Source organism: Ranitomeya imitator, chromosome 9 (assembly GCF_032444005.1).
Source record: "Ranitomeya imitator isolate aRanImi1 chromosome 9, aRanImi1.pri, whole genome shotgun sequence".
Lineage (NCBI taxonomy): Eukaryota > Metazoa > Chordata > Amphibia > Anura > Dendrobatidae > Ranitomeya > Ranitomeya imitator.
The window spans coordinates 33983670-34001916 of NC_091290.1; the positions used below are offsets into that span (position 1 = coordinate 33983670).

At 43.2% G+C, this 18247-nt stretch overlaps 1 protein-coding gene across 1 annotated transcript; it reads right to left on the reverse strand.

The window, feature by feature from the left end:
- Positions 1–843: 843 nt before the first annotated feature.
- Positions 844–15880, reverse strand: LOC138648735 (transmembrane protein 272-like). The gene is made up of 6 exons (XM_069738585.1): positions 15833–15880; positions 15555–15607; positions 9780–9839; positions 4908–5084; positions 1734–1902; positions 844–1075 (listed from the first exon to the last, which is right to left on the reverse strand). Exons 2-6 carry the CDS (start codon positions 15574–15576, stop codon positions 1066–1068), a joined length of 438 nt encoding a protein of 145 aa, XP_069594686.1. The 5' UTR covers positions 15577–15607; positions 15833–15880; the 3' UTR covers positions 844–1065.
- Between the last annotated feature and the right edge of the window lie 2367 nt (positions 15881–18247).

Genomic DNA, 18247 nt, shown 5'->3' on the forward strand with positions numbered 1-18247 from the left:
GCAGACTTCATTTTTCGGGTTAGTACAATTACAGAACTACCACATTAATATTTTTTTTTATGTTTTGACGCTTTTACACAATAAAAACTGTTTTATAGGAAAAATAATTATTTTTGCATCGTTTTATTCTGAAAGCTACAGCTTTTTTTTTTTAATTTATGACCAGGTGGGTGGTTCCTCCTTTTTTAAGTGTTGGTGTTTTCAACCCTCTTTTCTTTTTATACTGATTGTGCTGTGTTTTTTGTTTGTTTTTTTTAAACTCGTTGCAAGCACAAAATGCGTAAAAATAAAAGCTATGACATTGCTGTTCCATTCTGCAACTGCTTCCTTTATACATCAGCACGGTTTACTCTGAAACGTCAATCTGCTTTTTCTACTAATAATTATATGTATGTATGTATTTTTTGTTTTAAATATTAACTTATATTCTTAAAGAGGTTGTCCACTACTTTTACATTGATGGTCTATATTTAGGGTAGGTCATCAATATTTGATTGTCTGGGGTCCAACACCCGGCACCCCCGCTGATCAGCTGTCATCGGTGGACGGCCGGAAGTACTTACGTGAAGAGCTGGCTGTTTACTTATAGTGGCTGCCAGTGGTACTGAACATCTGCCTCCTATTGATTTTAATATTTGAGTAGGAGGCGGATGTGCAGTATCCTATGGCGGCCACTACAAGTAGACGGAGCAGCTCGGCAAGTAGGTAATTCCGGCCGGCGCCGCCAACACCGATAACAGCTGATTGTCGGTGTGCTGGTTGTTGGACGCCGGCCAATCAGACACTGATGACCTACCCTAAGTATAAGCCATCAATGTAAAAGTAGTTAGAACTTCTTTAAAAACTGACTGTAAATCTCAATGTAATAACTGACACATACTGAATATTGCAAAACGTTTCCAAACTGCAAAACTACAACTCTCATTTTATTGTTTTAGATTAATATAAATCACGGAGGCTGCTCTGATATTTTTGGATTATTTATATCATTCAATTGTTGCACTTCCATAATGCTGATATTACATCAGATAATGATTTTGCTGATTACTTTCTTGTTTTCCGCTGTCACCGAAGCCTGAAATAAAATAAAGAAAATTATCTACTAGTAATTTTGACTAGTTAATAAGATCGATAGGTATAGAAATGATAGAGAAAAAGTAAAATGATAACTCAATGGAAAAAAAGAAAAGTAATACAAAATGAGAGACAGAAAGATTAGCTCTAAAAGAAGGGAAAACTTTTTTTTTTTTAATATCTACAAAAAGAAAAAAAAAACAATAAACCAGACGATAACATTTGAATGGTATTTATTTGAATACAATATACAGCATAAAAAAATGTCAGAATTGCTGTTTTTGGTTACTCACAACTTCAATAAAACAAAATAAAAAGAAGTAAAAAAAAAAAAAATCTGTATCTAAAATGATGAGAAACTGCAACTTGGCACAAAAAATAATCTCCCACACAACTTTATTAATGGATGGATAAGTAGGCTATAGCTTTCAAAATACAGAGAGGTAAAAAGCCATTTTTATGTTTTTTTTTACAGTGTAAAATAGTTAAAAGGGTCGTCTGCTTTCTGTTTGTGCAATTTTCATTACATAAAATCCCAAAATATTTTTTATGTAATTACCCCAAAATTATGCCATCAAAAAAGTAATCAGCTAGTCAGCTCGTCTTGTGAATATAGTCATAAAAGTAGAGAAAAGAAAGACGAACTACATAACACTCACCTCTCATAAAAGTATTGTCTATATTTAAAGCAACAGTACCAACTCAGAAGACCTCCTATATAGAACAGGTATTCCACTATCAGCATAGCCAAGGCAAATGAGTAGAGATTTGGGTAACAAAGAACAAGTTCTTCATCCTCATTTATGGTTTTAAACACAAACGAACTGCCTAAAAAAGTAAAGAAACACATTAGTGTATAAAACGGCATCTAAATAAGCCCTAAAAGATTATCATTCTCACAAAAAACAATGACGAATATAACACTGGCAGGCCATGTAGGAACAATACCGAAAAACTATATGTGCCAAATCTGCAACTAAAAGATGCTAGAAAAATGATAATAATAATGCAATATACCAGGTGACGGGCTACAAGCTAGCAATAAATGCCTCTGTGTGGCCACAAGTGGGATAAAGATGCCGTACAAATGATATACCTGGCAGTGTGCAAATGCTGCAGCTGGGAATAACAAAGTGGCAGTATAAAGCGGTAAGAACCATAATCATGGACCGGGTGGTAAAGCAGGAGAAGTACCAGCAGGTAGAGGTATGGGAGAGCTTACCACGGCAGTACGTTGCGTCCGGTGTCAACTGACCAGCTGCAGCATTTGCACACTGCCAGGTATATCATTTGTACGGCATCTTTATCCCACTTGTGGCCACACAGAGGCATTTATTGCTAGCTTGTAGCCCGTCACCTGGTATATTGCATTATTATTATCATTTTTCTAGCATCTTTTAGTTGCAGATTTGGCACATATAGTTTTTTTCGGTATTGTTCCTACATGGCCTGCCAGTGTTATATTCGTCATTGACACTTTATATGTATAGTTGGCTATTACAGTTCTGTACCTATAGTCAGGTTGGTGAGACTGAGCTTCCGCTTCTTATATATACCTGTTTTTTATCGCTTGCAGTTATATTTATATCTACTTCTATACGCCCCCTGAGGAAGGTTTCATTCCGAAACGAGCGTCGGGGTGAGCGGTGGATGGTGCGGTGGCTGGTGTACTGATTACGGGTAAGATCGGGGTCTTTTCCCTCTTCCTATGTGATGCCTTTCACACTTTGTGTCGTACGATAGGGCAATTAATGATGGGAGTGTGACTTTGTACCTGTTATGGCCTCTATTGGCCTTGGGCCTGCTATACGATGTGGAAATTCCCCATATATTGAATATGATTCACCCCACGTACCGTCTGCTGCTCCATTTGGGCATATGGTGTTATACTGTTTACATGTTCTCCTGTTGCTCATCATATACCTATCTGTTGATCTTTTTAATTAATAAACTATTTTGATATTTTGGACGTAAAAACTGCTTTGGTGCTTTTCTTTTGTATGCTATGAATTGCAGTCTGTCCGGTTAATTGTCCTATTATACTGGGGTGTAGTTTTGGCTATATAGTTCTTGCCAGAACTCAGGTTATCTTATCCCCCGTGCATAGACAATGTCACTGTATTTTTATTCTATACCTATGCCTTAGCATATTTACACTCATGTTGTCTTTTACTGCAAGGAATCTCACAGTATATTGGTTGCGTCTGTTATACGATTGGTCCTCCCCTATGGAGGTTTTTTTTAGCCCTGTCACTGTTTTGGTCTTTTTAATTATTTTTGTAATAAAGATATAACCTTTTAATTCTACTTTTTGCCTTTTTCACTTTTTGTCCATGGGCTATTATAGCATCACGGACGTTGTTGATTAGATTCTATGTGAGTGTTGTTTTTGAGGCACTACTACTTCTCTAGAGACAATTAGGATTTACAAATACGGAGGTAAAATACTGACCAAATACTGCCAGTGTGACGGCAGCCTTAGGAGTTCTAGAAGCTCAGGCTTCCACCAAGTCCCACAATGATGTAAATGATGCAGCAAGTATTGTGAAATAAATGTCAGAAAAATTGTACACACCGTTCTTATGATGTAGGTAACGTTTGAAATATTATACAGGGTGACTCACCCACTACTTTACCCAGAAAAATTGCTGTAACTACTAAAAGAGATGGTCAACCGTATTGAAATTTGGACTTTGGTTCATGAGCAGTGCGAGTGCAATAATGCTCAGCGAGAGAGACGTAGAGAAGCATCCTCGCACTGAGTGGTCTTTGCCGACTTATCACCCCGCCGGTCAACTCCACTACGAGATAGACTTCCTGCACGCCATTCTGTAGTTTACGTGTGATGCTGCATTTCGCTCCTGCCGAATTCCTTCTTCATTTGTCAACGATGTACAGTTAGGAGGATCGTGTTTTCATTGTGAAAACTTATTGAAAAGCGTAGTCCTGAAAGAGGAGCCAAAGTGAATTTCTAAAGACGTTTGGAGGTCAAAATCCGCCATCCAAGAAGTGTAATCTGTCATTGATGAATAACCTGGAACGTTCAGGAACATTACTGGATAGGCATGATGGAGAACATTTTTTGGGGGGGTTATTTGATAGATTGGGGGTACAGTAACAAATTACCAACAATACAGGTAGTCAGAAAGAATATACAGTGAAAAATTCAGGCTATGACCCCAAACTTCCTGCGGAATACATTCAACAATAGGAAATGGCACCTTTAGTCAGGCTTAGGCTCCTTTCACACTAGCGTCGGAATCTCCCCGTCGCAATGCATCGGGGAGAGATTCCGACGCTAGCGTTTGCTGCATTGCACAATGGGTGCAGCGGATGCATTTTTCCGGCGCATCCGCTGCCCCATTGTAAGGTGCAGGGAGGTGGGGGCAGAGTTCCGGCCGCGCATGCGCGGTCGGAAAAAGCAGTCCGTCGGGAGCAAAAAATGTTACATGTAGCGTTTTTTGCTCCCGACGGTCCGCCAAAGCACGACGCATCCGTCGCTCGACGGATGCGACGTGTGGCAATCCGTCGCAAATGCGTCGTCAATACAAGTCTATGGGGAAAAAAGGCATCCTGCAAGCACTTTTGCAGGATGCGTTTTTTCTGCAAAACGACGCATTGTGACGGATTGCAGGAAACGCTAGTGTGAAAGTAGCCTTAGATGCGAAAGGTGGACATTTTAAACACCCGATTTAAAACCTCAGTTTCTCATGAACCAAGGAATGTACAGTCCAAATTTCAGCACGGTAGACTGTCTCTTTTAGAAGTTACATCAATTTCTCCTTGTAAAGTAGAGCGTGAATCACCCTCAATTATAAATGATGACCACTTACCTGCTACAAACCAGCCAAAGCTAATCATAATAATAAAATATTCTAAAGGCATGCAACATTTCTCCAGCTGAGATCTTAGAAGCAATAATATAACCGACACCAAATGGACAACTCCATTAATCAGAAGAAAGATGGGCATGTACGGCCTGCTCGGACAGTCATCTTTATGAATGGCTCCTGTGGATAAGTAGGAATTCAGTAAGAAACAGTGTTGGGGGTGGGGTTGGACTAGGAGGCAAGAGACACCTAGTCCAGTAATGATAATCTGCTAATAAAACACTGATTTTATTGAAATAGTAAAACACAGCCTAGTAAGTAACACATCGCTAGAATCAGGGTCTGACCCTACATTATGCTGCTCTCAGATTATACATCAAAAAGGTTGCTGACAGGTTCCCTTTAAAAAAGGGTCAGGAGGAGAAAAATTCCTTTGGTTAACCGTTAAAGGGTACATTCATGGCATATTATTCGTGGTATACTATCAACGTATAGAAGATCCATACCCGACCAATGGGACTTGCATCAATCTTGAGAACAGGACCTTGATAGCTGTAGATGTCAGTGGGGAGGTGGGAATTCTGACCAACTCTCCACTGAAATCGGGGACCATATTTGAGGCAGATATGGGTCCTAGTGGCGGGACGGACATCTACTATATATTTATGGCATATCCCGCCATAAACTCTATCACATTAGCAAAATTAGGATACCGTAAGTCCAAATGGAGTGGCGCTGACCCTGCCGTGATGCAGAAGAACAAAATGTTTCTACATGGGAACATGATTCTGCCAGAGAGCAGCTGTTCCATCCTAAAAACCATGCCCCCAATTGTAATGGCTTTGCGGTTTTGGGATTCAAAATGCGGTTCTTGCGCAAAGTCATGTGTCTGTTGGATAAAACATACTATCAAAAGCCCAAAAGCTTGTATGGATGTCGTACTTTAGATCATGAGCTCCAAAATTGACAAGCTGGAAACAGTAGAGATCTACTTTCCCAAGAATGGACAGTAAATGAGCAAATAAAATCGAAAATTCTAAAAAAATCTGCATTCACCAAAATGCCGATTTTTTTTTTTTTTTTTTTTGTAATTTGCATCAGAGCAAAATGGCGGCTGCTGTTTACTATTTGTCTGAAAAATAACAGGGCATCAAAATATAAAAAAATAATTTAAAAAAATACTTATACTCATTTCTCCGGTCTTTCCGCTCCTCACAATCACCCGTCTGGTCCTTGCCGCATTTTCTGATCGCCACCGTTCACGCTGAATTCCCCGGAGGGTTCTGCATATGTGCGTTAGGTCACGGCACACGCTATAACATTATGTTGTCGTGACTTTTTTGCACTTGTGCAAAACTCTTCCAGGCCTATTCAAAGCCGAAAATCCCGGCCCAGAGTGTGAGGCCCGGGGATTTTAGTTAGGGAATCAGAAAAAGGTCTATTGTTTTTAGATCCAGGAACAAGTACTTTTAAAACATTTTTAGCATTTTTCTTTTAAATATCCCGATCTTTATAAAAATAAATAAAACTTTAGTAGTCTTGCAATATTCACTATGGCCGCTGTGGCTATTTTAGAGTCAAACTTCCTGTCCTTTCGAGAAACGTTTTCAGCAGGCTCATTATCATCACAGGCAGTATTAAAATGATAAGTAACGCCTCTATACACAGCTGACAACACAGGATCTACCTTTTACAATAGATTAGGTCAGAACTCATCCTGCTCCTTCTTTGTCAGACACTGCCATATTCATTCTGGGGGAAGTACTGGTTATAGAGGAGATGTTGTAGCCATTATCACTAGGTGGCAAATGCTCTGTCCAGAAAGTTATACTAGTGTGGCTACAAACTGTGGTGCAATCCAGTCTGACAGAATGGGTGTGTGTGTGCTGTCTAACCATCCAGCAGATGTAACCAAGCACCTTCTGTGGTATATACCACAGTACCACATTCTACTTAAACTCCCAGCATATTACTGGGAGTTGCCAGTTATTGCTTGGATATTTCCTGGTTCGTCGGTGCTACTTCTGATGATCTTTTCCTTGTTCACCGGTGCTACTCCTGATGATCTTTTCCTGGTTCACCGGTGCTACTCCTGATGATCTTTTCCTGGTTCACCGGTGCTACTCCTGATGATCTTTTCCTGGTTCACCGGTGCTACTCCTGATGATCTTTTCCTGGGTCACTCACCAGTGCTACTCCTTATGATCTTTTCCTGGTTCACCGGTGCTACTCCTGATGATCTTTTCCTTGTTCACCGGTGCTACTCCTGATGATCTTTTCCTGGTTCACCGGTGCCACTCCTGATGATCTTTTCCTGGTACACTGGTGCCACTCCTGATGATCTTTTCCTGGTACACCGGTGCTACTCCTGATGATCTTTTCCTGGTTCACCGATGCTACTCCTGATGATATTTTCCCTGTTCACCGGTGCCACTCCTGATGATCTTTTCCTTGTTCACCGGTGCCACTCCTGATGATCTTTTCCTGGTTCATCGGTGCTACTCCTGATGATCTTTTCCCTGTTCACCGGTGCCACTCCTGATGATCTTTTCCTTGTTCACCGGTGCCACTCCTGATGATCTTTTCCTGGTACACCGGTGCCACTCCTGATGATCTTTTCCTGGTTCATCGGTGCTACTCCTGATGATCTTTTCCCTGTTCACCGGTGCCACTCCTGATGATCTTTTCCTTGTTCACCGGTGCCACTCCTGATGATCTTTTCCTGGTACACCGGTGCTACTCCTGATGATCTTTTCCTGGTTCACCGGTGCTACTCTTGATGATCTTTTCCTGGTTCACCGGTGCTACTCCTGATGATCTTTTCCTGGTTCACCGGTGCTACTCCTGATGATCTTTTCCTGGTTCGCCGGTGCTACTCCTGATGATCTTTTCCAGGTTCGCCGGTGCTACTCCTGATGATCTTTTCCTGGTTCGCCGGTGCTACTCCTGATGATCTTTTCCTGGTTCACCGGTGCTACTCCTGATGATCTTTTCCTGGTTCACTGGTGCTACTCCTGATGATCTTTTCCTGGTACACCGGTGCTACTCCTGATGATCTTTTCCTGGTTCGTCGGTGCTACTCCTGGTGATCTTTTCCTGGTTCACCGGTGCTACTCCTGATGATCTTTTCCTTGTTCACCGGTGCTACTCCTGATGATCTTTTCCTGGTTCACCGGTGCTACTCCTGATGATCTTTTCCTGGTTCACCGGTGCTACTCCTGATGATCTTTTCCTGGGTCACTCACCGGTGCTACTCCTTATGATCTTTTCCTGGTTCACCTGTGCTACTCCTGATGATCTTTTCCTTGTTCACCGGTGCCACTCCTGATGATCTTTTCCTGGTTCACCGGTGCCACTCCTGATGATCTTTTCCTGGTACACTGGTGCCACTCCTGATGATCTTTTCCTGGTACACCGGTGCTACTCCTGATGATCTTTTCCTGGTTCACTGGTGCTACTCCTGATGATCTTTTCCTGGTACACTGGTGCCACTCCTGATGATCTTTTCCTGGTTCCCGGTGCTACTCCTGATGATCTTTTCCTGGGTCACTCACCGGTGCTACTCCTTATGATCTTTTCCTGGTTCACCTGTGCTACTCCTGATGATCTTTTCCTTGTTCACCGGTGCCACTCCTGATGATCTTTTCCTGGTTCACCGGTGCCACTCCTGATGATCTTTTCCTGGTACACTGGTGCCACTCCTGATGATCTTTTCCTGGTACACCGGTGCTACTCCTGATGATCTTTTCCTGGTTCACTGGTGCTACTCCTGATGATCTTTTCCTGGTACACTGGTGCCACTCCTGATGATCTTTTCCTGGTTCCCGGTGCTACTCCTGATGATCTTTTCCTGGTTCACTGGTGCTACTCCTGATGATCTTTTCCTGATTCGTACTCGACTTGTGATTCAAACCATGTTTGTTTTGTAAACTCTCCTGACTCTGACCTAGGCTAGCCTTACTTTGTTTTAACTGACCACCTGGTATCTGACCTCAGCTGTTACCACGACTACAGTTTTATTTCTTGGTTCTGTCCCTGGTTCTGTCCTCTAGTTGCTGATGAAGCTATTTAGGGTAGTTTTATCCTTTTGTCTCATGCTTGCTCCTCTGACAAGCAGCCACTCTGTGGATACAACTCAGGGGCCCCGTAGTAAGTCCAGATCCCAATACAGGGGTTAAAGAGTAAAGTCAATGGTTCCTCTGGGATCTGCTAAATGGATTGGCATGAGCCAAGTCTGTCCGAGGTAGTCCTTTTAGGCAACTGGCTTCAGACAAAGATTACAGTCCCACTCCCTTCACAATGACCTTTGCACATGCTTCTTAAATGTCCAATATAAACATAAGGTCTGAGTCAGTCATTTTCTATTAATGTTTATGAATTTCCTGAAACACCAGGAAGTATGAGTCTAGAATATTATGGTGAGATTGCAAGATTTCAAATTTTTTATTTTTCAAGAAAAAAAATAGAAAAGAGACAAGCCCACATAGGGTATCTCTGAGGTAAATGGGAATAGGGGGTAAGGAAGTGTTCACCTGGTGGGTTGTGGTGACACAACTCCAATAGTTCCGCACTCTTAGGGCAATTCAAGTCGTTTTTTTATTGACGCATTTCAGGTTTGAACCAGATCTGTAGTTTATTTTGAAAACGGGTTCGGTTGGAACCTGAAACGCGTCGATATTTCTTTATTTTTAGTACAGTTTGTGATATGGAATAAAAAAAGCCATACTTAAAAAAAAAAAACATTCAATGCAAAAACATTTTGTCATTTTTGATGACACATTGCAGTACAAGCTTTCAGATAACTCATGAATTCACTATTAATCACTGATTGTCATACATGATAAGTAACAGAAAGATAATGGAATAATGACTTACCCATTACAATCATAGCTACTCCTAATCCAAACCAGACAATTAACACAGATGTTTGAGCAACTGAAAATGAAAGCAATTGTAAGTAGTTGACTTTTGGTAAAAAAAAAAAATCTAAGAAATAATTATTACAACTTATTTAAAGGGGGCTTCCAGAATTAATCTGCTTGAGTCTAGGTTTCCGTGATGAGTTTTTGGTAAGTTCTTGCCATTTTTTTTAAAAAATGCAAAGTAACCTATTTTACTTAATGGGTGCAGAAAATCTGCAACATCAAAAACTCATCAAAAGCTCATCTGCAGCTTTTTAACAATGACCAGTGGCAGCGGCGGAGAGGAAGAGCTGGACCTGCAGTGGGTGAATAAAACACGTTTTTTATTGTTTTTAGTGTACATATCTTGTGAGAAAAAAAAAATAATAATAATAATTATAATCATAGAAATGTTTTTTGTTTTTTTGGGGGGGCGAGGGAAATCAGCATGTTTATCCAAGGATATTATGCATATCATTCACTGCAGTTACTGCATGGGGAAATATTGGCCTTGATTCAGGTTCTCCAGGCTCCTTGAAATCTGTGTTTTTAGGATTCGGTGTGTAAAATGCTCTTGGCGCTGCCTACAAATAGCATTTTAAATCAAAAGATATTTAGACTGTAAATCAATCGCTTCACATTTATATCTCTATCATTATGCGAGGGCATGGAGTTTAGCGTGACGCGGTAGTCGAGGGCGAGGCGCTCACCTTCTGTGACGCCCCAGCTCGCTACATGAAAGAGTGGATCGTAGCTGAGTGCTGGAATTGTGAGGGCCTTGCCCCACACAAGCGTCCTATAGCCAATGGTGTTGGCTGGCCAGGACCATGGGTTTAAGGTTCAATAAAGGAGACTCCCGTTTTAAAACACAGTCTTTACTTTACTGGCTCCCCCTACTTCGTCATAGCCTAGCTTGATGCCACAGTCCTGATCAGCACGTCTCTCTACCTGCTCAGCGATTCCACATTCTATTTCTTCCACTACTGGCGCCTTGGATCTACTGCTCAGGACCACCCACTAGTCCCACGAACACAGTCCTGTTTAGGTATGTTACCTTTGACTTTTAGCAAGTTCAGGGTTTCTCGTGAAAAAGTTGTCCTAACAAAGAACCCCTTTAAGGTGGAAGGCCACTCTGTCTCGTCTTCGGTCAGTTTCAGTTCGCGCTACTCCCTTGTCCCTTGGTCTCCTTTCTAGTAGGTCACTCAACGGCAGCACTGCTCACAGACACTTCCTACCACTACTTGAACTTGTCCCTATCTAACTAACCTACAGGAATCTTTACACTAACGTCACAATCTAACTACAGTCACTACCTTATACTACCGATCTTATGTCCTAAGCCCTAAACCATGCCTTGTCCTATACTATACACTACCATCATTATCAACATTACCAGACATTACATGACACGATGTATAAAAGAGACACACAACACTCTACACACTACAAAGCGATTGGTATCTTCAGGGGCATGAACGCAACAGTCCAGTCCACACCCCTTACAGTAGCACTCATAAATGCAAAAGTAAATTAAATGCAAGTTGTCCTTAAAGGTGATACTTTTTCCCCACGTTTCCCCCTGCTTTATCATTTTAGTGGGAGGAATAAAAAGATACCAATACCATATGCCCCTATGTACTAGTCTATAGCACCAGAAAAGCGATGTCTATAGATTTTTCACCAGAAGTTTTTGCTTTAGAAATCTAGATCAATTGTATGGTAGTCAGATGAATTTGAAGCTCAGACTTTTCATCCCTTTAAATCTGTCCTACATTATTCACATGCTATTGGTCACCTTATACTTTGTGTATCTTAGCACTATTTTTCCTTTGTCCATGTATATGTCATTACTTATTATTAACTTTTGTGATCTTACATTACTTTATGCTTTATGGCAATTAGAGTTCTTTATTGCACATGTACTTTACACTTTTTTAATAATATCCATACAATAGTACCGCATTTTTTGGACTATAAGACATACCGGACCATAAGAAGCACCCCAAATTTTAAAAAGGAAAATAGGGAGAAAAAAATAATGCGTCAAGTGGGGGTCCATCTTACAGTCCGAATTCAGCTTACCGGGGGGGAAGATCGACAGCGCTGGTGGAGCGTGGTCACAGTGTTCAGTGGTCCGACGATGAAATGACCCTGTCCCAGACTGGTGCGGCAGTGTTTGGTGGGGCTCGGTGGGGCTCCGCCAACATTTTGTGAAAACCCAGAGCCCCCGCAATCCATTGCTGCATTTGTCTGAGCATTAAAGTTGGCGGGGGTGCTAGTGGTCTCACTAAGGTGTCTTCAGCTTCTGGGGCAGTTTCCATACCTGTCTCGCCGGTGCCGGTGTCTTTTTCTGTCTCCACTGGGGCCTGGTGTGCTGTCTGCAGGGCCTGGTGCAGCGGCGCGGTCGTGTCCATTTGCAGCATCTCGCTTTCCGTCGGTGTTTCACTTTCTGGCTCCGTCAAGGTAGCAGTCGCGAGGTCCGGGTTCTCCGTTGGCGAAGTCACCTTTTCCAGCAGAGCACTACCCTCTGGCTCCACCGAGCTCGAAGATGCAGGTTCCGCCAGGGCTGGGAGCGCGGCTGGTGAGCACTGTCGCTGGGCGATTGTAATTCTTCGGACCATGGATTCTTTCCAGGCGGCCACCGCTGTCATCTGTGTCTTTAAAAGTTGCTGGGCCAGCTCCTCCATCTCTGCAGTGAAGAGCTCCAGGTCCATGGTAGGTTGCAGGTCCGAGGTTTCATGCCGCTGCAAACCGGAGACATCTTTAGAGGTAGTTGCTGGTTCTGGCGGCTCTTCTCCGTTGTCTGCCAAAGCCTTTACCAGGTAGCGTGCAGCCATACTGCTGCCACACTGTTCCGCGTCCTTCTCCATCACGCTTCCAGGGCTTTCTCTACAGCTTTTTGGGCGGTGTCTCTTGCCTTTTCCCGCAGGCCATCTCCGGGGGCGGATCCATCCTGGTGACATGTTTTTCTGGCATCAAAGTCACTGTCGTGGGTGGTCCCAGCTTTCGTGCCGGTTCTTGAACTCCACCCATGGCAACACATGTTTTCCTGTTCTCTATCTGCCTCGTGGTACAGCAATGGTGGCCATATTACAATTTCACACAGTATAACACAGTCCATTATAGTCCATGGTGCAGGACTCATTTCAATGGGTCGGTCCATCCTGTTCGTGACGCCAAAATGGGTCGCCCGCCAGGGCCGTGGGGCACTTGGTATCGGGTCAGGTCTTAAAGAAGATGTCACAGTGGCTGCGACCCGGTCCGTGGCCCTGGGCGCCCATGTAAAGGGGGTTATAAATTTTAGTTTGTCCTGACGCCACCTGTGGTTTTCGGTCAGGGTGACCGACGTTGCTTTAAAGGGGGTCCTCTGGGGGATGTTGATGCAGCAGTGATGGTGACGCTTCCCACAGGTGAAGCGGGGTCCCCAGGGCTCCCAAGGTGTGCGGCAGAGATGTTGTATGCCGAGGAATAAATAGAGGACACAAGTTGTAAGAGTCTTTTCCTGGTTTACTGTAGTTAGCAGGCCACAGTCCAGGGTACCAGGCACGGGTGGTGGTCCAGCCGGCTCAGAGGCAATGGGAGAATCTCCTTCCCAGTTGAGGTCCGTGAGCCTTTCCTCCTTGCGCTGTTGTGTGAGGTCCCTGCGGCCTTAAGCTCGCTGGCAAGGTACGCTCTCACTGCTCTCTTCCACTTTCTTCCAGGAGCTGCAAACTCCCACGCCTGCTCAGCTATTCTCCTTACGTACCAACTCTGCTTCAGCTGAAGTTCCTCAACAAGCTCCCTTCTGGCTTCCTTTCTTTAATGCTCCACTGCAATTCCACTCTTCAGGTTCTCTTGTCTTTCCAGAGGCTGCAGCTCCCATGTGGCTGCTGGCCTCGCTGTCTGCTCCAGACGTCCTTCTCCTATCTCTCCCTCCTGGAGACTCACTGTCTTCCTTGGCCTCTCTGGACCAACTGCCTAGCTCCTCCTCCAGGTCAGGATACATATAGCTTAAGGAATCTCCCCTGAATCCGGGTCCTGAGCTCCCCCTCCTGGCTTGGATTTGGAATGTGTTGTGTGTGGGTGCCTTACCTGGTAAAGAGAACTCTATTGCCTCCAAGCATGACATTACCCTCCCCGAGGGAAAGGCAACATCACTGTAGTAACCGGTTACCTGGGGTGCTACACATGCGCCACCCTCAGCGTCCATTTTTGTGGAGGCCACAGCACTGCAACAATGGAAGTGCAGGGGCTCTGGGCTTTCACAAAATGTCGACGGAGTCCCCGCACCACCGAGCACTCGCACCAGTCTGAGGTGGGAGTCTTGTCACCGCCCTGCAGCATTGGACCACCGAACACCCCCTCTTCCCAACCCAAAGCTGGCAGAATTGCCCGACTCCTGCTGCCGCTCTTGGTAAGTACATTCAGACTATAAGACGCACCCCCATTTTCCCCCAAAATTTGGGGGCGAAAAAAGTGTGCCTTACAGTCCGAAAAATATGGTAATATTACTTTATGTCTTTCTGCTTACTTTTAATCCATATTTATTATCATGGAACGTGGCTCTGTTCTTAACTACAAAGTACAACGTTCTCCAGTTCCCGTAGATTGGCTGTTGAAATTCCTCGACACAGAAAGTAAAAGCTTCAGATGCCAACAAAGCAAATGAAGGTATCCAGCCATTTGGATATAAACATCATCAATTTGTTAGTACAGCTTAAAAGGTTCCAGGTACATTAAAAATCTTGCATCAAGGCAAAATCCGACATAGAATTGTCCTTATTCATTTCCATGACATATAAAACTTCTCCAATTTATTGGTTCAGCTTAAAAGGTTACAGGTACATTCAGGAAGGATATAATGGAACTAGAGAGAGTACAAAGGAGGGCAACAAAATTAATAAAGGGGATGGGAGAACTACAATACCCAGATAGATTAGCGAAATTAGGATTATTTAGTCTAGAAAAAAGACGACTGAGGGGCGATCTAATAACCATGTATAAGTATATAAGGGGACAATACAAATATCTCGCTGAGGATCTGTTTATACCAAGGAAGGTGACGGGCACAAGGGGGCATTCTTTGCGTCTGGAGGAGAGAAGGTTTTTCCACCAACATAGAAGAGGATTCTTTACTGTTAGGGCAGTGAGAATCTGGAATTGCTTGCCTGAGGAGGTGGTGATGGCGAACTCAGTCGAGGGGTTCAAGAGAGGCCTGGATGTCTTCCTGGAGCAGAACAATATTGTATCATACAATTATTAGGTTCTGTAGAAGGACGTAGATCTGGGGATTTATTATGATGGAATATAGGCTGAACTGGATGGACAAATGTCTTTTTTCGGCCTTACTAACTATGTTACTATGTTACTATGTTACATTAACAATTTTGCATGAAGGTAAAAACTGACGCATTTTGGACATAGAACTGTCCTTAATAATTTTCATCACTAAGGACAGTGCTATGTCCGAAACGCTTTGGTTTCATACATATGGGAATGACTAAGGACAATTCTATGTTCAAAACAAGTCGGTTTTTGCCTATACTACACTAACATTTACGTAGGTTTAGAAAAAAAAAGTAACGAGAGTGCTTCTAATAATGTTGTTTGCATAATATATTCCTTTAGCTTTTAATATCACGTCCATAATATTATACTATTGTTTTTAATATTAATGTGTCCATTACTGATGTAGCACTCTCATCGCCCCTCCTGATAATAGATACTACCAGTATATAATATATTTAGCAAGCTCTGATCACACACTTACCTAATTCACAGGATAACGCCATATCTTCAGTGTGACAAAAACCCTGTAGTATCCTGTGCAAAAAAAATTGAGAAAAAAAACACATATTACTTTTCCAAATAAATGGGTAACGTGCACTCGGTATAACACGACTGTCACTATATGGTATTGTTGGATGGAAAGAATGATAGATACAGGGATAGATGGATGGGTAGATAGATAGATAGATAGATAGATAGATAGATAGATAGATAGATAGATAGATAGATAGATAGACACATGCACAGATACATATTCACCTCTTCACTGTAGTAAACTAGGATGTGGTTTATATTCCCATTTTCAGTTTCAAGTAAGAAAGTCCTGTCAATGAGGAAATAAAACCAGAGTAATCATGTGACCGAGTGCTGTAAAAAGTAGAAATCTTCTTGCTACTAATAGTACACATTCATGACGATGAATCATGGCTATAGTAATCTTTACACATAACGTAATTGCTGCCCAAATTAGTGAGAAACCAACGCAGCACAACCTTGTATCCCCAGGGGGGTAATGTATGCCACCCAACCCTCCCCCCCCCCCCCCCCGAAAACTTCAGCTGGAAGTAAAATATCACCAGAAAGATGTGCACAAAATACAAAGCCAAAAGAAATTTGTTTACTAGTAAAAGTCTCTTTATTGGGTCTAAAAATACATAAAAAATGAAAATAAAATTCAAAGTAATGCGGCGCCCCAGGGTCCTGGTTGTCGCAGTGGAAATGCTTTCCTCTTGGGGAGAGTGATGCTATGTTTGGTGGCAAGGAAGGATAACTGCATCCAGGTATCACAAACATGCAACACATTTCACACTCCAGGCTCCTATTTATTAGGTCACTCCCCACATAGGTAAAACTGGTCGCCTGTAGGGAAAGTTAGTGAGTTCCTGGCTGAGCTCCGCTCTGTTAGTTGGTCCCTGACAGGAGTGGGATCCTGTCAGCGAACGAAGGAGGAAGGACACGGAGCTGTGCATGCCCTCAGAGCTGCAGCTCCTAGAAAGAGGCATCAAAGGCAGAATTGTATTGCAGCGAGCATGCAAGAAAGTTGTAGCAAAGGAGAGGATACCAGAAGAGGACCAGCCCTACACAGGCTGCCTCCTTCTGAGGCGCAGATTCCCGGTAGCCGGAACACTGAGGGAGTAACAACCTTTATGCCTTGCTCCAGAGACCGGCAGGACAGCTAATTGCAAGTTACCTGTCCGCCCTACACCCAGGAGGCACGGTGGCAACCCATGGAGGCTGGGGCGTGCTAGAGTCCCTATAAACAGCCTCAAGCCACCAGTCATACGAGTTTGTCCTATCCTATATGGGGGACACAGAGAGAAAGACATTACATCTGTGAGGACCTTATGTGAAGCCTTAGGCAGTAAGGAACTACAACACTGCAGCGCAAGGGAAGACTACTGATTTCCACCTGGACAAGGGGACTCTGGACTTGTGTTGTGAATTCTGTGGCAGAGCTCCCTCCTGTGGTCACAAGTGGTACTTCGGCTGATTCTCTCTGGGAGCTTCCGTTTGTGGAGGAAACTGGTACTGCTGCTTCTGAGTTTCCTTCCTCAGGTGATCTGGTGAGGTCGTTAGGTGCTTCTCTACTTAACCCCACCTAATGCTTTGATTCATGCTTCCTGTCAATGTTCCAGTGTTGGACTTGTGTTTCTCTGGATCATTCCTGTGGCCTGCTGCTCTGCATAGCTAAGTGCTTCTTTGCTATTTGTTGCTATTTTTTCTGTCCAGCTTGTCTATTTGTTTTGCTGGAAGCTCTGGGACGCAAAGGGTGTACCTCCGTGCCGTTAGTTCGGTACGGAGGGTCTTTTTGCCCCTTTGCGTGGTTTTCTTTAGGGTTTTGTGTAGACCGCAAAGTTATCTTTCCTATCCTCGTTCTGTCTAGAATATCGGGCCTCACTTTGCTGAATCTATTTCATCCCTACGTTTGTCTTTTCATCTTACTCACAGTCATTATATGTGGGGGGCTGCCTTTTCCTTTGGGGTATTTCTCTGAGTCAAGGTAGGCTTATTTTTTCTATCTTCAGGCTAGTTAGTTTCTCAGGCTGTGCCGAGTTGCATAGGGAGCTTTAGGCGCAATCCACGGCTGCCTCTAGTTGTGTTTGGAGAGGATCAGGGATTGCGGTCTGCAGAGTTCCCACGTCTCAGAGCTCGTTCTATTATTTTGGGTTATTGTCAGATCACTGTATGTGCTCTGACCTCCATGTCCATTGTGATACTGAATTACCTTTCACAACAGTACAGGAAGCCTAAAGTACTAATGATTCTCAATAGAGGGAAAAAAGAAGTTCTGAGACCATTTTTTTTTCTTGGCTTTGTGTTTTGTCTTTTTTTTCCCCTAGACATTTGGGTGGTTCAGTACACAGGTGTAGCGATGGACATTAGAAGTCTGTCTTCATTTGTGGATCAGCTCTCGGCAAGAGTACAAAAGATTCAAGACACTATTGATCAGAAATCTATGTTAGAACCAAGAATTCCTATTCCTGATTTGTTTTTTGGAGATAGAACTAAGTTTCTGAGTTTCAAAAATAATTGTAAGTTATTTCTGGCCTTGAAACCTCGTTCCTCTGGTGATCCAGTTCAACAGGTTTTGATTATTATTTCTTTTTTGCACGGCGACCCTCAGGACTGGGCATTTTCTCTTGCGCCAGGAGATCCTGCATTAAGTAATATCAA